We start from the raw sequence: 25,110 nt of genomic DNA on the forward strand, positions 1-25,110 counted from the left end.
TTAAATTTCTTTACACATTGACACACAGCCTGTAAAGAACTATGATAAGCAGTAGTATAGAATAGCCAGAAAAAAAAGTCCTGTGATATCAATCAAATGATCAGGTTTAAATCCTGTTCCTGCTACCTACAGAGAAGGTATGATCAAAGTACTACCTCATCAAAATTTAATTTTTTCATTTTTAAGTGGAATAATAATATATTATTTATCCACATTTATCAAAAAGTACATATCTTAAAATGCTACATAAAAGTGAGCTATTATTATTTTTACTTGCTTGAGTCCACACTTGTAACTAAGTAGGAATAGGAAGGAAAGCAGAATTAATTCACCTGAGTTTTTCCTAACTCTTGGAAAACATTGTGATACTTACTACGGATGCAGAACAACAAGGATTTCTACAATTGCTACAAAAATGCATGAAGAATTTTAAAGGAAGTAAAATTACACTTTAGGTAAATCAAATATAATGCTAGTCGATAAAAATCCATGCTATTTTGTCATTGGCATCTGATATTAATATATATCACACTATGGAAATTGGTCTTCAGTAAAGATTGACCAGCTTTATCAATATTACATGAGGTTTGGGGGTAGATGCCTATCTTCTGAGTATGAATAATTGAATCATCCACATTTCAGGAATCTTTTCACCATCAGTTAATGTGATTCTTCATGGAACAAACCATAAAATCTTTGGTCAAAGTGGGGTGAGAGATTAGGAGCCACTGAATACAAATCTCCCATTTTAACACTAGATTCAATTAAAAGGATATTTATTGAGTACCTAGTATGTAATAGAGTCTAAACAATAAATTGCTGTTTTAATATTCTGCCTTAGAACTCATCATTTTAAAGGAAATAAAATTGTGATTACTAGTAAATATGTATAATGTGAATAGGATCCTTTAGAATTTCAAATATAAGAATTTTTAAATCCTTATCCAAGGATATGTCTATTGATTACAGAGAGAAAAGGAGGGACAGAGGGAGAGAGGAGGGAGCGGTAAAGAGAGAGACAGAGAGAGAGACATCAATGTGAAAGGGGAATCATCAGTCACTTGCCTCTCATACCAGACCTGGGACCAAACCCACAACCTAGGCATATACCCTCACTGGGAATCTAACCACAACCTTTTGATGTGTGAGACGATGATCCAACCAACTGAATCATCCAGCCATATAAAGAGACTTATTATTATTATATCAATTTATTAGAAATTAGATTTTATTGGTTGTTAGGTTCTGTGGTTTTTGCCGTTTCTCCCAGCTTAAGAAATCACTACCCTTATTTTCAATGCTCATGTTATTTAGAGCAAAATTTGTGAATAGAGTTCTATTGCAAATGCATAGGTGAGTAACAATTTTTAAAACAAAATCTTTAATATTTAAAGTACAATTGGCCCTGGCTGGTGTAGCTCAGTGGATTGAGCGCAGGCCTGAGAACCAGACGATCGCAGTTCGATTCTGTCAGGGCACATGCCTGGGTTGCAGGCCAGTTCCCTGCAGGCCAACTCCCAGCAGGGGACGCACGAAAGGCAACCATACATTGATGTTTCTCTCCCTCTCTCCTTCCCTTCCCCTCTAAAGATAAATAAATAAAATCTTTAAAAAAAAATAAAGTACAATTGGTTCTGCCATTTTATAGGAGCCAATGACATTGAAATTCTTGAAAACAAGACATTTTATTTCAAAAACAGATCTTCCAACACAAGGATACCAGGCAAAGTACATGCTGCAACTTGTGGAAGAGTAGTTAACACTTTAATAACAAACAAACAAACAAAAAAAACCCTGAACAATACAATTAGATTGAAAGGGGGGGAAAGCTTTACTCTTAAAAGTTTTAAATAGCTGTAAACGTTAGAACAAAACATTCAGCATTTTTAAATGCCAGAAAATCCTTATTTACCCAGGAGGATGCTACCTGCTGCTTTAGTTGCTTGAAATTCACAGGTAGCAACCCTTGTCCAGGGTGAGAGTCTCAATGGAAACATGAAATTAAGCAGGAACCTGTGTTGAGGACTCCTGTGATTGACAGGAGAACATTCTCAAGCTCTATAATTGGGATAAGGGTTTAAGAGAAGTAATTATTTTCTATCCGAAGATCATCCATACGTCAATGTCTTTAAAAATGTGTGGTAGAATAAAATACATTCATGATTATAGATTTCATTAATAAGAGATTTTTAGAGTGAAAATTTGGTTCAATTAATAAAAAATGCCAGATTAATTGTGAATGCATTAACAAATTATAAAAATGCAGCTGCTCTAGAAAAATACCTGTTATTACTGAAGCTTCATTTTATTTATCTTTTTGTATTTCTGTGTTCTGTTATAAACACTAGGGGAAAATTTAGCCTATGGTATCTTATACCTCTATTTCCTGTGCACTTAATGCAGCATCATGGACCATCTCAAGGAAAACTCCTACAGATTCATGCTTCACCTCCAGGCATCACCAACTCCAAGTACAGTTGGGAACAACATATAAAATGTGCCCTCACTCTTGCCATGTGTGTGATGACCCCTAAATTTTGTGCCTCCTGCTTCAACCTCAGTCTTCACTTACTCAAAATGCCCTCTCAATAACCCAGCTGCATTTGAGTAAGTGCTTACACATTGGAATGAATTGATGAAATGGTGTCTTTGCTGTGATTGGCTTTAGGGAAAAAGGCTTTGCCTCTAAATAGGATAGTATTACAGTGGGAGAATATTGTCTAGTTCAGAATGGCCACTGCTCCTTCTCAAATCATCCACTTATGAGTCTTTTACACTTTGCCCTCAAAAGTCAACATGACATCAATTGAACAAATTCAAGCTGAGGAAAGAAGGGTTATTAAAATATGAGTCACCTAAGTAAATCATACATAATAAATAAAATTCCTGAGAGTCCATGAGTATCATATGGCAACAAGTTTAATAATAAAATACTGTCATGGAGAACTATTTGAATGTTTCATTATTTTGAGAAAGCAGGAATATCTGAATCAAATATCTCAATGAAGATCATAGAGAAGCAAATGTAAAAGCAATAGAGAAAATGTTTAAATAATTCTAGTCTAATATAACAAAATATAGTATAGACAATGGTATTGTCTAATCTGTTTATTAGAGATTTATTGACAAGTTAAAACATAAACATAAGTTTTGCTTTCACAGTAATGGAAACTTTCATCCTACATCTTTTAATAACTCAAAGTCACATTCTGTCAAATATATTTTAGAATGTTATGGATTTTAATTTACCAGTAAATAAAACTGTACCTTTTCTATAAAGTTAATGTAGTTAGGAAATCACTTAGAAATGAAATTTACTGATACCAGATACTGAAGTAGGTATTGAGCTTTTCAGACAAAACAAGGAATCATAAAGTGAAACTACAATTTTTATTCTTGAGTTCCTAGTCTTTCAATTCTAGTATAAAATTTATGCCACAAAAAGGAAAGAACACCTTTTATCAGGACAAAATTAAGAAGATGAAAATGCATGATTTTGATATACAAAGAAGAGTTTAGAAAAGGTGAAATCTACTTAGCATCAAAATCCTTGAGACTACTATAACATACTCTATTAAGGTATTTAATAGAATAACAAATAGTAAAAAGAACATAAAAGAAATTAAGAAACCTGTGTCCTTGATCTGAGTGTGTCACTTTGCCTTTCTGAGCCTCGTGTCACTGGATTTTATCTTTAAAAGTGAGAGAACCAGAAGCAAATTTTACCATCCTAATCTGAAATGTAATGCTTCCTTGCAACTGTGCCAAACACATGTATTAAGCCTGCAGGAGTTAATTTCATTGCTTCTAACAAGTATTCCTATCTTCTGTAGGCAGAAGATAACAAAATAGAGATGAAAGATACAGATTGTTGTTATTCATTCCTAATATCAAATGTGAGAATGCACATTAGAGAATTGCTCCCAAAAGATCTATAATCATACATTAGAGACACATACACACAACAATAGAAGAACAATGAGGTGTTGATATTCGTGTGTAAATGGGATCACAGCTCAATCTGTACCATATGGGCAGGGAGTTGGCAGCAAGACTAGACAGACAGCAAGTGGCATAATGGTCATAATGGTAGAACTATAGAGGCTCTCAAACCACTATAGTAGAGGCTGTTGACACCAAAACTTATTTTTTATTTGCAATCATTGTGTTTCTTTGAGTTAAGTTATCTAATCTTGGAAATATCAATCCAGGACAAATACAGTTTCATTCATTTCAGACAAACACTCTTCTGCTATAAGGGATATTTCTTTCTCTTAAAATGACCAAAAATGCACATAAATTGGAATCTGATGGTTACAAGTAGCATCTTACAAAGTAATATGAAGATAATTAATAGGAAAATGTTTGGGGAAATCAATTAGATCTAACCAGTATTTGTTATTTTTTAAAATTCCATTAAATATATTGATTTCCAATGAAGACAATGTAAACTGAGCATACTTCAATAATTTCCTCCAGTTTCTTTCCTTAATGCTTTGCTAATCCACAATAATAAATTTCCCCATAAATATGGTTCTATCAAATGATTCCATTTTCCAAACTAATGGTACTCTAAGCCAGGACTAACCTTATATTTTCACTATTTTAGTAGGCAGAACAAGCTGAAAAATAGAACTTAAGATCAAACTGCAGCATATGTTTCCAATTATGGGAATTTGAGAAATAGAGCAGAGTAGTAAGCAGCCAAAAGGAATAAAAGAGTTATTTTACAATCAGAAAGTAAATTCAGTGGAGCATCTCATAGAACTGAAGTGACAAAGCAGTTGGCATACTTCAGGATAACTGGCCATTCTCTGGTCATTTTAGTCACACTCAAATTTGTCAATGGCATCATCTTTGAGGTATTTGTGTGTGCATGTGCATGTGTGTATCTGCATAACTGTGTATGCATCATATTTGTGTATGAGTAAATACACACACACATACCATGTGGATGCTGAACAACAGACAAGAATGCATGAATGAATTAATGAATGAATGGAATAAAGTAAATTTATTTGAAAGCAGGGGTTATTTCAAAATATGTGTATCTCTCAGATCCATTATGGAATAGGCACGACATATCTATAAGTGCATTACTGAATAGATCAATGGACAGAGTAAGAATGGATTAATAAAATTAGAATGCCAATTAAAAGAGTCAACTTAAACTAATCCATCAGAAGACTTCCTTTCAATTTAAATGAGTGTTTACATAAATAAACATTCCCAAGACTGCAAGAATAGAAGCTAAAAATAAACCTTATTACACTACAGCCTTGTATAAATCACTAGAGAATAGCAATGAAGCTGGATTAAATTACATGGTTTCTTAGGCTATGTTTTCAGATAATACAAAAGCAGAATGCACTTGATTTCAAGTTACTTAATTTCTTTGAATCTGTTTCCTCTTCTGTTGAAATATAAATAACCATGTCTCCCACTATTAGTTGGTGTGAACATAAAAAGGAATGAGGTATGTGAATGAACTTGGTATCTATCAAAGTCAGATCACTGTTAATGTTTCTCCTTTCCTAAATTCTTCATCTTAAGTGTGGGAAGCAACTGTGGAGAACTGATCTCATTCATTTCACTCAATGAACACAAAATGAAATCACAATTATATATTTAATGTCTCATTGTCATATGACTTACTGTTCAAAACAGCCTATTGCCTCATCACTTTTGCCCATTCCCAACTGTCTACACCTACAGCATGGAGACCACATATAAAGGATTAATCATTCTATTCTAAACACTTCCCATGAGAAACCCCAGTTACTTAGTAGCTTTCTTGTTTGAATTCTCATAGGGGAAAATGGAAAAGAGAGGAAGAGAAAAACAAGGTAGAAGGCAGAAGTGAGGGAATAAATGAAGTGCAAAATTTCAGATTCCAAGGAGTCCTTCTTAAAAACATTCACCCTCCCAACTTATAGTAATTCTATGCCTAAAAAGCATGCAACAGGAATAGTGAGCTTATACAAGAATGAAAGTATCAACTGAAGTGTCAATGCCCATCTTCACCTCATGGTCCTAGTCCCCCGCAATCAGATAGACTAGTTCACATAATCCCGAATTAGCACTATAATGTAGTTATTTTAAAATTTTCAACCCCTATTCCAAATGAGGATCATGATTGGGATAGTCATGATCCAAGATTGGGATAATGGGTTTAACCAGGAAGACTACACCCTATGACAAAAAAAGAGGCATATCAGAAAGCCACACATTTATTATTGTTGTATATAGCTTGATTGTCTCCTTTATTTTCCTATTTTAAATTGTGTGAATTCATGTTTTATGTCACAATCTTAAAATGACATTCTTCAATGGTGTTCTCTGAACCCCAGTGTAGTTTTCATTACCAACTCTGTGCTTATGACTAAACTCTCATGTTCAATCCTGATCCTTAGAGTTTAGACCCACATACTCAATAGGTGAAAAAAATATCAGTTTGGGGTTGTCATTTATCCTTTATGATCTATACATCTAGAAACAAAGTTGACAGCTTCCTTCTATGTTTTCTATTTCAGTAAATGGCACCAACACTTACCCAGACTACCAAACTGGAAACCTGTGACTACAGCACTCCACTGCCAAAAACCATCACAAATTCCTCATTGCCTTTACAATAAAGTCAAGTTATGCATTATGCTTATAACTGTGATAATAAAGAACATTCATAATAGTGAACGATAGAGATATATGAAAAGGGTATCATCTCCTCAAGAGAAGAGAGTTCACAAAATGTTTAAGAAATTCTCTTGAATAATCATAAGAGGGAAACCCTTTTGCAGTGGGAAGTTGAAGCAACAGGCTCCCCTCAACCAGGTCAGAGAAATCTTTGAAGTTGCATAATCATAATGAAACAGAGCAGTTCTTCCATCTTTCTTTGCTGGAAACTTTCAGATCAGTGGATTTCTCTATCTTTCTGTGTATACCAATCAAGCAGTCAAAATTAAAGAGATGTATGTGCATATGTTTCTGCCTTCTGAATTATCAAACATAACAAGCCCGAAAATCCATAAATCTATTTTTGTTTAATATCAAAACTTTTTAAAATAAATCTTTTTTCCCTTTGAACAATTAAACATTCTGGTAGGTCATATATTATCATATATTTAGATTGCAAGCTCCACGAATTCAAGAATCATATTTGTCTCCTTCACTGCTGAATCCAGTAGCCCAGATACAGTCCAGACCCTGGCAACTACTATTTTTTCCAAAAATATTAAAAAATTAAATTCACTAATTAATTTTCAATTCTAGACTAAGTTGTAGAATAAATTTGGTATATAAATAATAAATTATTAATCAAAAGAGTTAATGCATTAAAATATCCATGAGGCTCTGGCTGGAGTGGTTCAACAGATTGAGAACCAAAGGGTCACTGGTTCCCAGTTAGGATTCCCAATTAGGGCACATGCCTGAGTTGCCTGCCAGGTCCCCAGTAGGGGGCACACGAGAGGCACCCACACATTCATGTTTCCCTCTCCCTGCCTTCCCCTCTGCCTAAATACAAATAAATCTTTTAAAAATATCCATGAGAATTGTATTAGCCAAAGTTTTGTAACACATTAATATAGCTTGTCATAATGATGTCTATCCTGTTTGTTGTCACCAGATCAGCTGTTTTGTGGTCTCAGAGTTGAGCAACAGATATCTGAAACCAATGATTGTCCTTGGTGAGGAATTAGACTAATTTTAAGAGAGAGAGTGCATTATCATATCTAATCTTTTCCAATATGTGAATTCTCTTAAAGGTTTCCTAGTGACTACTAATAGGAGCACTGTGGATACTCAATGTTTTAGAATATACATGCAATTCTTTTAGAGTTTATGTGAGAATCAAAATGAATCTTCAAAATAGAAAAATGAATTTTTTATTTAAAATAGGAATTCTGAGAGCACTTACCTGAACAAAAGTCATCAGAATATCTGTCATATACAGCTCTACAGTCCCTTTCATCACATTCACAGGTGTCTCCATGAATATCTCCCCAGTCTCCAGTTGGGTCAACATCATGGCAAGAACATTCACCACACACACAAGTCCCTGCATTAAAAAAATTTTATATGTGTCTAGTGAGAATTCATAAAAGCAAGCATCTTATATATTGTTTTTAAAAATATATTGCTTACTTTGTACTTGAAAAATACATATGTTCAGAAAAAATATTCCACAAAGGAAAAACACCATCTAAAGTGGAAGTAGAGATTCTTTAATAAACAAAAGTTATTATCTATACCAATAATTAAATGGGATTGTGCAATACATCATTAACACTGTGTTGGTTTGTCTCAGAAATAAAATCAAAACAATTAAAACAGCATAAGGTAAAATCCTTGCCCTCAAGTAGATTTTGACAATCTACTTGACAAAAACAAGGCTAATGAAATAAAAATTAGCAAATAATAAATGTTTTATGAGTGCTAACACTTTGTACACTAGGATATAAACGCTGAGAAATACCATTAAGAGTTTGGGGAACACATGGAGGGTTAGCAACAGGGAAGTGGGAGAAAAAAGGGGGGAGAAGGTACAGAGAATAAGTAGCATAGACAGTAGGTAGAAAATAGACAGGGGGAGGGCAAGAATAGTATGGGAAATGTAGAAGCTAAAGAACTTGTGACACATGGACATAAACAAAAGGGGGGAATGGGGAGAGGGGGTATGCAGGGTAGCGGAGAATGAAGGGGGAAATGGGACAACTATAATGGCATAATCAATAAAACATATTTTTTTTTAAAAAGAGTGGAAAAGAAGAATCAATATGGGCTGAAGTAATTAGTAAGTAGATAGTTTGGATACGTAGGGAGAGGGGGAAACATTCTAGGATTGGCTGGAGGTAAAATAAATAAAAAAAGTCAAGAAAGTAAGAATAAGCAAAGAAGGGTAGGGATGGGTATGGGGATCCTAAGGAGTCCTGCATACTGAAGCAGAAGGTGCATGTTATAGAAACCAAAGACTAAGCCTTGTTAGAATAAATAAACTCATATTACAGAAGATGCTGGAAATTAAATAGAGAGATATAACCTTAATCATATGCAGACTTGCATAAGGAAAATGCCCAATTGCAGACTATATTTACTTTTAGTTAGACCAAAGACTTAAAAATACAAAACAAATATTTTTATTCAAAATCCTCAAAGAGAATTACTAAAAATAAACACAGAATTTCATTTATCTACATAAAAATGTAAAATTTTGGTTGGAAGCAAAACACACACACAAAAAACCCCAGAAAAACTAAAACAGAATAACAAGACACATGTGTGCAAAAGACAGATAGCTAGTTTCACAAACATAAGTAATTCTTAGGAATCAATATGTAAAGGACAAATATGCCTAGAGCAAAATAGATAAAGGTGAAGAACACCAGTCAGAGATTTTGTAGACATGTAATGATTATAGATAAACATGAAAAATGTTTACCTGTCAACCTATGATTACTAAGGGGAGGGGATGTAAAACAACAGTGATTTAAAATTATTTTGAATGTCAGATTGGCAAAGTGAAAAAATTGCAAGGTCTGGTGAAGGAAGGCATGAAATATAAAATGGTACAATTCTGGATGCATCATTTTTTCCACAATATGTACTTTGAAAATGTGGGTATTATTTAGCAAAAGTGTCTACTTCAATTAATATATCCAAAGGAGAGAACAAGTACACAAAAGTACACATTCAGGAATATTAAATATGGTGGCATTGTTGCTACTGAAAGACAACTAAGGAATATCAATCAATGGGGAATTAGTACAATGCATAGCTTGGACTACTAAGCAGCCATTAAAAGTACAAATTAGGTGTTTGGTCTGTGAGCATGGAAAGATAACCAAAACATATGATTGAATAAAAAAATTCAAATGAGTATGCATAACATGATTCAATTTTTGTATTAAATAAGAAGAAAATACATATCAGAGAGTATAGGGTGATGAATTTTTTCAAAATAAATGATAAAAACAGACCAAAAGATTATGTACCGAAATTGAAAAGGAGGTATATCTATTTTAAGAGTATGTATCATTTCCTACAATTGGCATTTTTTAAGATAAATATGCATTGTTTTCTTAACATAAATGATTTGAGGAAATGGTCATATGATAAATTGGGTCCAATGTGAAACTGTGATTAAACAAAGTGCACAGTAAAGGACATTTATTCTATCATTGATTAGCTCTGTTCACAAAATTGTTTTATGGCCCTTGAACACGAGCTAAAAAGGAAGATAAGGTAGGTATGTATAGGATTAGTGTCTCTCTCCTACCTAGGAAGTAATGAAAAGGAGAGTTCTAGGATAAACTTAAGCAGAACCCTCTGAGAAAAGGATCTCGTTGCAGTGCTGGGACCTCACCTGCCTTCACATGTCTCACTAGCTACCAGCCCTATTTAGATATGTTGCTTCCTGTTCTGCCTCTGTTAGATCTCCAAATCAGAAAACTCTGAACACCAGGAAGGGGAAAGCCAGGAGGCGAGATATGGAAAGATGGCAAGTTATGTGTGTTTCTGAAGGACATCTGTCTCACAGAACCCACATATCCCTGCTGCAGAACCAGGACCTGATCCACACAGTCCAATCAGTTCCACTTTTCTCCTCTCTCTTTTCAACATGTAAATGGTTATCTCTCACAGTTACACAGTTGAAGCTTCATACACTGCCATTGTTATGATAATTACTGATTCTAGTGGATAAAAGAACTGAAACAGAACCATGTCCTTATATACTAAAGACAATGTGAATTCATATGATATACAGTCAGATCTATTCTGTATAAATTAAACTAAAAAATTGTAATGATTTCTGTTCCAAATTCAGGCCTTTTTTCTTTCTTTTCTCTATGTACAGCTATATAGCACATTTTACTCATTTACATCAATCTTTAAAAAAGTAAAATTTGTTGTGTGTTAAGATTTTCCCCAGGTAAGTAGACACACTTTGGCTCCTTGCACAACCAAAATAAGGACAGCAACAAATTTAAAAACAAAAACAACCAGAACTGCCAGAAAATCAAACTGTATGGAAGTTCAACAACCAAAGAGTTAAAGAAAAACATTCATCCAGACTGGTAGGAGGGGTGGAGATGGGCAGCTGGGATGGAGGGGACTCTCAGCGAGGCAGCAGCTGGAGGACCTGGGCAGTCAAGGTGTCTGCTGGTGGACCTGGCAAGTCGGTGGCTTGTGGACTGGGTAGTCTCACATTTGCCTGCAGATAAAACTGGGGGAAACAACTAGGGAGCAAGATACATCAAGCAATCCAAGGTTCCAGTATGGGGAAATAAATAAAGCCTCAAAGCCTCTGACACTTGTGGGGGTTGAGGCGGAAGTGGGAGAAACTCCCAGCCTCACAGGAGAGTTTGTTGGAGAGACCCACAAGGTCCGAGAACATACACAAACCCACCCACCTAGGAATCAGGAGGAGGGCCCAATTTGCTTGTTCGTAGTGGGGGAAGTGACCAAAAACCGTCAGAGAGCAGAGCAAGCAACACAGTTCCCTCTCAGAACCCTCCTCCACATACAGCAGCACAATGCAGTGAGGTGGGTTGCCCCACCCTAGTAAACTCCTAAGGCTCTACCTCTTACTACATAACAAGGGTGCCAAGACAAAAAAAAAAAAATGGCCCAAATGAAAGAACAGATCAAAGCTCCAGAAAAAAACATAGCTAAGCAATGAAGAGATAACCAATCTATCAGATTCACAGATCAAAACACTAGTAGTCAGGATGCTCACAGAAATTATTGAGTTTGGTCACAAAATTAAGGAAGAAACGAAGGTTATGAAAAATGAAATAAAGCAAAATATTTAGGGAGCCAGAGGTGAAGAGAAGGAAACCGGGACCCAAATCAATGATGTGGAAAGAAGGAAGAAATAAATTTTCAACCAGAACAGAATGAAGAAACAAGAAATAAAAAAATAATGAGGAGAGGCTTAAGAACCTCTGGGACAACTTTAAACATTCCAATATCTGAATTATAGGGGTACCATAAGGAGAAGAAAAAGAGCAAGAAATTGAAAACTTATTTGAAAAAATAATGAAGAAAAACTTCCCTAATCTGGCAAAGGAAATAAACTTTAAGGAAGGCCAGGAAGCTCAGAGAATCCCAAGGAAATTGGACCCAAAGAAGACACACCAAGGTAAATCATAATTATATTAGCCAAGACAGAAGAAAAGGAGAGGACCTTAAAGGCAGAAAGAGGCAAGGAGACAATTAACTACAAAGGAGTTTCCATAAGATTGTCAGCTGATTTTTCAAAAGAAACCTGCAGGCAAGAAGAGGCTAGAAAGAAGTATTTGAAGTCATGAAAGGCAAGGACCCACATCCAAGATTACTCCATCCAGCAAAGCTATCATTTAGAATGGAAGGGAAGATAAAGTGCTTCCCAGATAAGGTCAAGTTAGAGGAGTTCATCATCACCCAGCCCTTATTATATGAAATGTTAGAGGGATTTATCTAAGAAAACAAAGATAAAAAATATAAACAGTAACATGAGAACAAACACAGTCACTAACAACTGAACCTCCTCACCCTCACACACAAAAAATCAAACTAAACAAACAACTAGAACAGAAATAGAGTCACAGAAATGGAGATCACATGGAGGGGGAGTGGGAGGGACAAACTTAAAGAGAATAAGTAGCATAAATGGTAGGTAGAAAATAGACAGGGTAGGGGTTAAGAATAGTATAGGAAATGTAGAAGCCAAAGAACTTATATGTACAACCTATGGGCATGAACTAAAGGGGAGGAATGTGGGTTGGAGGGGGTATGCATGGCAGAGGGGAATAAAGGGGGGGGGGAATGTGACAACTGTAATAATATAATCAATAAAATATATTTTGAAAAAAAATTTTCCTGGAAGCATTACTTATTAAAATGCATCATTCATTTATCGAAATGTAAAACATGTTTTCCAGCTTTCTAGATTTTTATATTTTTATAGAAGGAAATATGGCCCCTTATTGTATTTATATCATCAGGTAGGCAAAGAGCAGTACAGAATGGTTCTTTCTATCTACTGGTACAGCCAACAGAGACATAAACAACTTTTAAGGATTTTAAAGAAGTGTTCACAACTTTGATTTGTTATTAACAGTTAGTTAACTCACTTTAAATTATATTGTAGAAATAGTAATATTTTCTTAAAATTCATGTCTAAGGCCAGTCTAAATTTCATATGGCCCTCATACAAATATACTGTGTTCAATATAACATTTTTATTATTGTGTATAAAAGTTAAATGACTCCATATTAATTCTATATTTCAAACAAGTCTTCAATTTACTCATTTAAGAAGAGAGGTGTTTTTAATCTTATCTAGATAACTACATACTCATGCTGTAGATGGTTCTGTTAGCTTAACAGAAGAATCTATTAAATTAACATTCTAGCTGTACTGTTTCTATAGCTACTGTACTGTTTCTTTAGCTGTACTGTACTATAGCTATTTCTGGATGACCACCAAAGAAATTACAGTCTCTATGTTAACTATTTATTTAATGAAGCTTAAAGAATGACAGTAACTTTCTTAATTTCCTGTTTTCCACTCAATAAAAAAAAACAAGAAAGAGAAAGTTATCGCTATAGAAAATGTTGATTTTTCATTAAAGTCAATGATTATAAAAGATGACTTCCTCCCACAAGGAAGGAAATACAGAGAAGAGTGTTAACAATTAAGAGCTTTGTTTCTCTCTCCATTACACAGTAATGTGTATGAATGACACACCTCTGTTATTGCAGGTTTTGCCATCTGGAGATGTGCATCTTTGCTTGCTCTCCCAGGGAGTGATATCGCACTGGAATTCGCATTTATCTCCATGCCAACCAGCCTCGCAGTAACAGTTTCCACAGTAACACTTTCCATGGCCTTTACCCAAAATGAATTTTATAGAGTGAGTAAAAAAGCAACTTTAAAAACAGAATTAACTTTCTATGCCTTTATGATCATTTTTGTCTTCTGAAATAATATAACTGTTTTCACTTTCATTGCTTGTCATCAAATTATGTAGCCTGTCCCCAAAATATTACAATTCTGCTTATACTTACATAATTACACACATGAAGCAAATAAAAGAGTCCTCTAACTTGTCCTGGCCAGATAGCTAATTAAAATTAAAGAATTTTAAAGAAATCATATAATAGTCTATTGCATTCCAATCTCAATGTATGCATCAAACTCAAAAGTATTTAAGTACTGTAAGGGCATTTCTTGAATTTGTCATCCAAATATTTTATTTGAAATTAAGTATTGAGAAACCAAAGGTGTGTATTTACTTGGATGCATTTTACTAATGGCTGAATCATTTCTTAAACCAGAGGAAACATTTCATCTTTTCATTCAACTGTATCTCACAGGCTGTTGTATTCCTCCATGTGGAAAAGAGATTTTCAACTAAATTAATGTTTAGTACTCATTTAGACCAATAAAATATTATGGACCCTGGGTATCACAGTCAAATTCCCACTGCATTTGTGAACCAGATACAAATGATAGGTAAAGGCACCCCATCACTTAACGTCCAGGTACCATCACACCTTTTCAAACTATTACCCTCTTCATTTGGACTTATGTCCAATAAATCAGTAATGAATCATCACATCATTAATTTCTCCACCCAGGTCTGGCAATTCTTCTACAAATTCTCTAAATATGGCAATTCTATTTAACTCTAAATCACGTCTATATCCTCCCTTTTCGTAGTTATGCCATGCAAGCATAAATGTGCTTCTTGTTCTTGTAAATGTGATAAAAGCTAGGGTCACACTGGACTTTTTTTTTAGTCTATTCTTTCTGTCATATAGGAATCTTTTTTATCAGAGTCTATGGGTAAAGCGTTTTTACTCCCTTCTTTCTTCTCCTACAGCCATACTTCCAAAGGGTCCATAGGAAACTGATTGTGAGGCTATTTTTCTTTCTAAGCACTATGGCACCCCTGGCCAATGGCAAGAGAATGGGTAGGGTCTCCTACACTACTCTTGTCCATGAGACCCTAGGTAGGACTTCCTTCATGCTGACACACATCATAGAGATAACGAGTAGACCAAAAGATGAAGAGAACCAGTACTGTAAAAAGATATGGGGCTCATGCATGTAAAGTCATTCTGATGACTTTATGCTGTCTAGATGTCTAGATGAGCAGTAATTGGTGACTTTATGCTGTCATGCTGTCTAGATGAGCAGTAATTGGAGAATCCACATAAAAAGTCATTTCTACAACAAATTTAATTTTAATTTATTCACTTAAGCATGTGTAAATGTTATCAAGCTATACATTTATATTTATAGTTACATATAATTATAACATATACACTTTATTCATGAACTTAAAAATATCTCTGCATGTACACACACAAAATATCACATTACAGTGCTATATACCACAAGCCTCAGAAACTTGAAACACTGAAAAAAAGCAAGACAACTGTGAGTTACTAAAAACTTTTCCTGTGAGTTAGTGTTTTGTTTTGTTTTTTGTAAATATTAACTTCTTAAGCCAGAATTTATTTCCTCTGTAATTTCAGGGAACTTTAGAAATTTATTTTCTTTGCAACTTCAGAAAATTTATGTAAGGTGCTACATTCAAGAATTACCTTGATATTAACAAATGATTATAAATCGACATTCTCCACACCCAAATTCTTTATATATTATGAAATCCAGTATTAGGGCTTTCCTAAAAATATCATTGAGATAGAGGTGAAAAAGAAAGGAAAAATTATGCAAAGCTACACTATTCATGTATGGAAAATAAGCAGATATCCTCATAATTGAAAATATTATAACAAGACACATCTGAATAATTGAGGTAAAATATAAGCTTCAAGACAATACACATTCCAAACAATAAACAATTTTTCTTTGTGTAAACTGATAAAGCAAGAAAATATCATTTTGAATTGCTTTTCAGATGAGCTATAGAATTACCTCTCAACAGATTGGTTTCATGAGAATGACAGGTGGAAAGATCTACAAGCCCAGTCAATGTCATCCCCCTCTTTACTTAGAGTTGGTGTCTGTGATCAGAGACTTTGCACCATGAAATTGCTTAAGCCTCAAACAAAGGAAAATGTAAGTGAAAGGTTGAGAGATAAACATTTTCTATTGTGTTGATTCAAGTTAATGTTTACATTTACACATACAAATAGACTTTGCTTTGGCGGTCTGCATCAAACAACATTAGCCCCAAACATGTTCCCTTCCTCTTCTTTTTTGATCTGTAATAATTGGAAATGAAACTCCAGGAAGAAAAATAAATAATATTTGTGAGTGGATTTATCTAATTGTCCTAATTATCTTGAACTGAGCCCTTTAACGAAATTCTCCGCAGTATGTAGCTCAGGACTGGCTTGGAAAAAAGAATATAGTAGTTTGTAAACCAGGGGGAAAAAACCAAGCAGACTTAAAATAAGAGTATCTGGATGACTACAGGGATTGAAGTTTTAATTTGTTTTTTGTAAACAAATGGACATTTTGTCATATGTTTTTGACTCTTTCTCTATGGTCCATACTCTGGTTCATCGTGGCCCCATTTGTGCCTGATCCTCCAAGGAAAATACTCTTCTGAAATTATCCTGCATACAGGATAAGATTCTATGGACTGGAATCTTGTCAGATATAAATGAAATAAGCAATTGCTTATCAATGGAAAGATGATCCCAGACTAAAACAGAATATAAATGGCAGAGAAGAATTTACCTAAACTAAAGATATTCTCACTGCTTTCTACTTTCCTCTCCTGCAATAGTCACAGTTGCAAACTGAAACTCTGGGAATATGCTTTAGGGAGGCAGCAGAAAAGGAACACTACTGATAGTGAGGTGGGCATCTTTTCATGGAGCTCCGTATTCCTGGGCACTGATGCAGTTCTCTTTGGCGAGAGGTCAAGAGAACAGTCTTTGGTGTCAGACAGACAAGGGTATAAATTCTACTAGAAGTGCTGGGTAAGTTACCTAATGAATGTGAAGTGTGTATTGTGGTTCTTGGCAACCAGCAAGCACGCACTCACTGATACAACACAAAAAATGATGTTTGTAATGGTGATGCATAGAAAAGATCATGAAAGATGCTATCTAAGTGTATGTGTTGGGGAGTGAATAAATTCTAGGCTAATAATCCTACTGTCCTCATGTCCCCTATGACTGTACTTAAATAACAATAAAAAAGACATGAGACTATTTAAAAACTTATAATTTAAAAGGGAAAAGAGAACAAAGTTAAAACATGAAATTGAAAGATTGGGAGAAAAGAGATAATAAAAGCTGTTAAGGTGAGCAGACAAGATGAAGTCCAACTACGACCACTTCAGAACTATATAAAATGACCTGCTTGCCATGTCATCTGGCTCTCTTTGGCAATAATCTGATTTATTTTACATTTAAAAAATATGTTACTCTGAATGCCTCAGTCTAAATTTCTTTACATAAAGTGTTTTCCAAACAGGTTCAAACTAAATTAGAAAACTAGTACATAAATTTATAGAGATAAAAGTATAATGAAACAAGTGAAAAATCAAGTACTTTATTAATTTCTGCAAAGTTAATACACATACCTCCACATATTTCTTCTGTTTCATCATCTATGCACTCTCTGTCATCACACTCACAAAATTTACCATAAACAAGTCCATTTCCATCTGGATTATCACACTTGCACCTGCCACAGTAACATGTACCTAAACCATAAAAACAGAGAAAAAGTATTTGTCAAATGCATATAAATTATAATTAATGAATTTTAACCTATTTCACAGAGAAAATTCACATCAATTTAATACATAAATTATGTACTTTGGGGGTATGATGAGAGAGATAACAAGACATTCTTTCTTGAGATTATTATAGCACAGAAATTATATTTTTTAGCACAGCTATTATAATTGACTTCTATGGTTTCATAGATGTAAATCTGGCCTCCTAAGTGCAAAGCTGCCTTATACATGTCCTTCCAATCAATGCATAAATCAATACCTTCTAATTATACCTGGCTCTAAAGTAAACTAAAGCAGAAAATTCTAAGCTTTGTGAGGGAAGTGACCTCACTTATCTTCCTCAACTTAATTTACTCAATGTTTTGCACAATATTTGAGCTTACTATTTACATAATAAACATTTATGGAATTCACTATCAAATGCATAATAAAAATGTATGTGTCCTTAATTTCATATCTAGAATATTAAACTAATACATATATTCTACTGGCAAGGTATCAGAGAAGGTTTTCTTAGGCACAGAGACTGAGGACCTCATCAAAACCAACCATAGGACAGTTCAGGGTGATAGAGTGGCACTGGAGTCATCCAGTCTATCATACACCACATACTCAGCCGAGCTTGAGAATCTGACTACAACCTCAATGAGAGTCATTTCACTGATAGTAAAACAGCATTCAAATGATACTGAAAGGTAGAATGTTCATTTGAGTAACTTCCTTTCTAATCCTCATGTTTCAATGTTTAATTGATCATCACAACATTCAACATAAGTTAGTCGAGACTTTACCACTCACAAGACACCACCATAGACTCTAGACATATAATGGAAAATCAAACCAGGCAAATCATCCTGTCAGAGTTTTATACAAGCAGAAGTCAATGTGATAAAATAAATGGAGTAATGCAAAGTGTTGCAAAAATGCTTAGCAAAGGGATTTAACTGAGACAAGGAGGTCAAAGATTGGATCCCTGAGAACTGAAAACCAAGTCAAAAAAAAAAAAAAGCTATGAGACATGAGAGACGGTGAAGAGGCCTGCTTTCAGCAAGAGATGACAGCAAAAGCTCTGTGATGAAACAGGAAATAAGAGGAAAAAAATGAACACAGCTGGAGAGAAAACAATGATGTGAAAAGCAGCATAAAAAGAATAAGGCAATTAAAAGTGCAGTTTATGGAGGTCTTTTTAACAATTTTTTATTGTTCAGGTACAGTTTTCTGCCTTTTCCCCCCACCTCTTGCCACCACTTCAGCCAATTTATGGAAGTCCTATATAGGTCATGTTAAAATTTTCCAAATGAAATCTGAGAATAATGAGAAGCCACAGAAATACTTTCAGCAATGAAGTCATTTGGTCATTTATGAATTTTTGTCAGGTTATTCTAGTTGTCACATGGAGAATAAACTAAAATAAGGGAAAAGTAAATATGAAAAAATAATTATTGTATCTGTCTGCAGGAAAGAAGATAGAGATTGACTAGCCTGATGGCAGTGAATTTAGAAAGAAACAAACACATCTTTTTTTAGAAGAACAGACAGAACTTGGTGACTGATTGTGTATGACTTTGTGAAGAACAGGGAGGAACCAGAGATAGTACTGATGTTTGACTTGAGCTAGTGGACATTGGAGATTCTATGTTACCAACTGGGAAGAGCATAGATTTAGGACTAAGGTAGACTTGCAACCAAATTCAGGTTTTACTCCCCACTAGCTATACCTTTTTGAGATAATTATTTTTTTCTCTAACTCTAGAATTCCTTAGCTACAATATCTGCCTCATAGAGCTGCTCTGAGGACCAAGTGATAAATATATCACCCAGTCATCTTTCTAAAAACACTACTATGTCGCAACCAGCAGAGTGGTGCAGCGGAAGCATGCTGGGCCCATAAAAACACTACTATGTCTAGTACACAGAAGGTTTTCAGAAAAATTTGGGCTCTTCCTCCTCTCTCATTAAGATACCTAGTATATTAATCATATTCCCAAATATTTCTTGAGACATTTTATATTTAAGGATTCCACAATATCCTGTTTTCATACCTTCTGCATGGTTCTGTTACCCTAGTCACTTTCCATTTGCTATTACCTGTAAGACTTTTTTCTCACACAGTTACATATAAATGGGTGATTTTGCAGAAATTAAGCTTGTTTTCTTCCCTGAGGATGCACATGTGAATTTTACTTTTCTTAAACTCATTCTCTTGTGTGTTTTTTCTAAAAATTATGTAATTTATTAAAGTTCGCTTCAAATCAAATGCTATAATTTATGGTATTGACTCATCTCAATTTTTTTTTTAAATTATCACTCTTCTGTTAGGTAGGACAGATAGTAAACCAAGGCAGAGAAGAAGAGGGAGACACATCTCATCCACTAACTCAGCGATCCCAAGCTTGGTCCGATAATATTGCCTGGTCCAATAGTATTGTCAAGTGTTCCAGCATTGTATGAAATACCATGTTAACACTGGATGAGGAGAGTCCTTGAAATCCTATGTATCATTTCCACTGCCTAGGGAAGAAAGTCTTTGAAACTGTGTAATTATCCCAAAGTCTAGAACAGGGAAGTGGAAGGGGTACACCATGCTCAAAGAAGCCCATAAAACAACTTTGGTTAATTGCCTACCTCTGTTCACTATCTGCATTATGACGGAGTTCCTAGTGCTTACATAAAGAGTTCATAAATAACTTTGGGTAACTGCTTCAACTTTAATTAACTGCCTTTTGTCATGGATCTGTTTTACAACAAGGTGACCAAACATAGTCCAGAGCAAAACAAGAATTAGAGCTAACAGAACTCCATGCATACCTACATTTAGGTAGTCCTGTCTTCCCAGGGGAAGATGGCATCACATTTATCCACCAATCAATATGTAACTCCCACTCCCAATTCTACCAACTATATAAGTCCTCAAGACAAAGGACCTGATGCTCTTGCCACACCTGCTCCTACTGCCTTTACCTTGCCCTGCCCTGAACCTATGTCTTTTAACTTCTACCTCAGGAATGCCTGTTCTCTTCTATGAGAATGCTATCACTAATAAACCATGCTTGCATGTTAATAGACTTGATGATCTGTAATCCTTTACTGTGTTGGCAAGAAGAACCAAGTTTCTCCTGTAACACTTTTACATGTTCACACTTTCACATTTATTCATGCTGTCTCTCAATTATTCACAAATGCATTCATTAAATTTTCTTGTTGCCCATTATATTATTGGCAAACTAGTAGGTGCTATAGGAGATAAAATGATGAATAAAATTAAAACTAAGTAAATCTGAGTAGTCGGGCCCTGCAGTCCCAGTCTGCAGGTTGATGTCTGCTTGTACCCTCTGCCAAGAATCCTCCCAGAACGGCTGGAATGTGACTGTCCTGTGCTGTGTCTGGAGCACCCTCTCTTGGCTTCCAGGGTGCCCGGCAAGGCCAGCTGCAACCCTCCAACCCCACAAGGCTCACTCAGTCTTACTCGAGAGATGCTGTTAACATCTTCCTTTTACATCAAAGGAAGCAGAAGTGTAGCCAAGTGACTAACTTGGAGAATGGGCACCAGAAGAAGAGAGAGAATTCTGAACTTCAAACAGAGCCTTCTACTTTATGACAGGATGCTTCCCAGCAATTGCTGTTTACCAGGCTTTTCCCTCTATTCAACTGGGAGGAAGGAATGCTGCCAGCAGGGTGTGAGGATTCCTGCCAGGGACAGTTGTCTGCAGAGTTTCCTGGATGCAGAGAATGCTCATCAGATGGGCATGTTCAAGTGGTTTTGGCTCCAGAGCTTAGAAACCGAGTAAGGGCCACTGATGCCATGGAGAAAAGATAAGCTGAGATGCATCCAACATGGAATGTGATGTCTGGGTCACCTGGTTTGGTGCTAAGCTTCTGGAAGGTGCTTGCTGAAATGTACAAATGGGACCCCTCTGTGCCTGTTGATGAACTAAGGAGAGACAGAAGTGGTGCTATGGAAGTTGATTATCTTGCCTCTCTCCCAATTACTATGCTGCTACTGGATGGGGATTTGATGAAAGCAAGTATGTGGACCCCTGGTCTGTTTCCTGTCTCATTTGGCTCACTGATATTTGGCTCTGTGTGAAGATCACCTGTACCTGTCCACCTTTGGGTCACCTTCATGTGGTCCCAAAAAGGATAACTGACTGGCATTCTCACATGACCAAACCCTCCATTTCTAGTAGGTTCTACTAAAGCTGGTATGGCACAATGTGGCAACAAGTCTTTCTTTATGGCTTTGAGACAAGTACCACCTTTTGAGTAATTCCTTTATTATTGGTGAAACACTTCTTAGTATTAGAATCACTTATTTACTTAACCGATGCTTATTGAATGTCTGGAATATGCCAGATACTGTTCGAAGTACTGAAGATAGAGCAGTGACTACCGTAGATGAAAATCATACCCTCTAACAGACATGAAAGTTCTTGGTGAAGTCACAGGACATATGCATTTGTTCTGCATGAGGGGGTGCTATGAAGTTCTCCCCTTTGAACAGGGTGTGGGTATACTAGCTGTTCGCAGGCAGGATACTACTCAGCATCTCCAGTGGAGAGAACAAGAAGACAATGGACACAGACACAACACCTTGATTCCCTAAAAAATAGAAGGGATATTGAGATAGACTGGCTTGGCTGTGCACCTGGACCAGGACAGTTGGGAAACTTGTGGGATGTACCCATCCCCCTAGCTGGGATGTACCAGGGGGAGGTATGTGTTCACCTGTAAGCAGGTAGAGATGTTGAAAGAATGTCCCATTCTCAAAGTGGCAAAACTAAATAATTGCTGTGAAACTACCATAGCCTTGTGGGTAGGGATGTATAAAGATTTTATTATTATGCTATGTGACAGACCCACTGTGTACTTGTAGCTTTCAAGAACAAAAGTCATCAGGGTGCACTGTGACTTTCTGGCCATAGCCCAACCTCATGTTTCCCACCTTTTACTATCCACAGGTGTTTGGTTTGTGCTTTTCTGTCTTTGAGGCTATCAGGTGGGTTGACAGGATCAGCAAAGTCAGCAGCTTCATTTCCCCCACTGATTGCAAGCTGTGGACATAATATGCTGCTGCAGCCTCCTGGTCATGCCTGAGAGTAACCAGAGGGGAGGATGGAGGATGATAACAGAGAAAGAAGGAGAAGGGTCATCAAGGAACATGTATAAAGGACCCATGGACAAGGCCAAAGAGGGGAAGGAGTGAGGGTAGGGGGTGAGAGTGGGTAGGTCAGAGGAAAGTGGTGGCAGGAAAATGAAGACAACTGTACTTGAACAACAATAAAAATAAATAAACAAACAAACAAATAAACACAATGAAACAAAATCAAGAGTAGAGACCAAATGGAGACAAAGGGTAGAGATAAAGCAGGGTCTGAATCTAAAAATGAATACAGTAGTCCACAGCTTTACTCTCCATGGTTTCAGTTACCCATGATCAACCACAGTCTGAAAATATTAAACACAAATTTTCATAAATAAGTAAGTTTTAAATTGTGAAAAAAACAAAGTAAATCCTAAACCAGAAAGAAAGAGCTAAATTATCAATATCTTATACAAGGGGTGAGCAAAAATAGGCTTACAGTTGTAGTAATAAATAATATGATAATCAACAAATAATAATATAAGAATAAACTCTTTGTTTCATGTACTCACAACTGTAAACCTGCTTTTGTCAATGCTGTGTGTATATCTCTCAAGGCATTTGTAATAGATTTGTGACTAATGCTCTATAGAGAATATAAACCTCAATCTTAGTCAAGTTTTGTGAAGAAAGAGAGGCACAGTAAATAAGTTCTACAGTTGGCACTTGACACATAGAATTTCAACAGGTGGAGATGAGGAAAAGACTTGCAATGCTCAGGAAAGAGATTGAGGAAGCTAAGATATAAGGATGGAGAATTAAAGAACAGTGAGTCATCTGGCCTGAGTTTGGTGAAAAAGGTAGATAGAGGGCAGATAGTAAAAAATCAAGAATATTGATAATAGCAAATTGCAAGTGACTAAGGTAACATAATTTATTTATTGGAATAAATAATCTCTCAAGGCTTCATGGTTTGGGAGCAAAGTGTAACAGTTAGACTGTGTGTAGAGCTTATTTTCAGGAAAGATGGGAAGGAACAGTCTCTGTCTCTGTATCCTACAAGTTCTCACTGACATTTCCCACAAGCAGGCTCCCTCTCACCTACACATTAGAAACATTCCTGGCTGATGTGGGAAGTTTAGAACAGCCCAGAGACTTCCTGTCTCGCCCACCAATTCACAATCAAGGCTCCAAAAAATGGCATATGGAAGCCCAGGCAAAAGTGTCAGACACCTGCATACTGCTTCTCTTTCTTGGTTGACAGTAACTCAATTTCTAAGATTGGTCTTCTGCTTTATGTTAGATTAATTTAGCTCTGACTTATCATTCTGACTAATATATCTGTCTCTCTCTAGGATGACTTCCCAGTCTTGAACATCATCCCATACCCTGTGCAGTGGCATCAAGTTGCACTTCATCCTGCAGATTGTGCTTGATTTTCTAAGCCCCTGCAGAGTCATGGGACTCTCGAACACCGTTAGTCCCCAGCTCCATGTCAATCTGACCTTCAGCCTTATGCCCCACTCCATTTACCTCCTTTTCCCCTTCTGCTTCAAACTACTGCCAGCAAACCACACTTTATACAAAGTGGGAAGATTAGTAGAGAAAATTCATAGACTAACGAACTTTTGGGGGAGTGGTCCTGAACTGGGCTGTTAGAAATAAACATTAAAAGAAAGAGGTGAGAATGAGATTGTCAAAGTAAACTGGAGAAGCTTAGAATATTGAAAATAAGAGAGAAAAAATCAAATGTAATACTGAGCACGAATTTACTTTATGGCTTAGAAATCTCACCTGGAATAATTTACCCTGAAGATACACCTCCAAAAATATAAAAATACTAGTTATTCATGTATTATTTATATTTCAAAATAGCAGAAATGGCTAAATGCTCAAGCATGTAAAATTAACTTATGTCACCTATATATAATTGAGTCTTATGAATTTGAAAAAAGGATGAGAAAGGCTTCTTTGTACTAATATGAAGTGAATTCCAGAGTATAATGTTGAGTTGCAAAGCAGAGTGCAAAAGAATACTTATAACATACTACTTTTTACATGGGAAAAACAGAAAACTGAAAAATAATAACATATGTATTTCCTTTTACCAAAAAATGAGTACATGTACAGATAAAACAGAAAGGAATAGAGATTAATTACCTAGAAGATATGAGGTGAAGCAGGATGAAATGTTTAAGGAAGAAAGTAACGATTCACTGAGTAAATTTTTTGTGTGAAATTTCAACTTTTGGAAACATGTTAATGTTCCACATATAAAAAAATGAAATGAAATCAGTGGAGATAGTAGAAAAATCCTAA

At 35.7% G+C, this 25,110-nt stretch overlaps 1 protein-coding gene across 1 annotated transcript in view; it reads right to left on the minus strand.

Annotated features, from left to right (window-relative positions):
* ITGBL1 (integrin subunit beta like 1) overlaps positions 1-25,110 on the minus strand; it is a 278,369-nt gene that overhangs the window by 126,715 nt on the left and 126,544 nt on the right. The window contains exons 4-6 of the mRNA XM_037065790.1: positions 17,553-17,675; positions 13,730-13,870; positions 7,916-8,056 (exon numbers count right to left, since the gene is read on the minus strand). Of these exons, the coding sequence (XP_036921685.1) occupies positions 7,916-8,056; positions 13,730-13,870; positions 17,553-17,675 (405 nt within the window). The remainder of the gene's footprint in view (positions 1-7,915; positions 8,057-13,729; positions 13,871-17,552; positions 17,676-25,110) is intronic.

This window comes from Sturnira hondurensis, unplaced genomic scaffold (genome assembly GCF_014824575.4).
Source record: "Sturnira hondurensis isolate 20B ecotype Veracruz unplaced genomic scaffold, ASM1482457v3 Scaffold0016184, whole genome shotgun sequence".
NCBI classification, from domain to species: domain Eukaryota; kingdom Metazoa; phylum Chordata; class Mammalia; order Chiroptera; family Phyllostomidae; genus Sturnira; species Sturnira hondurensis.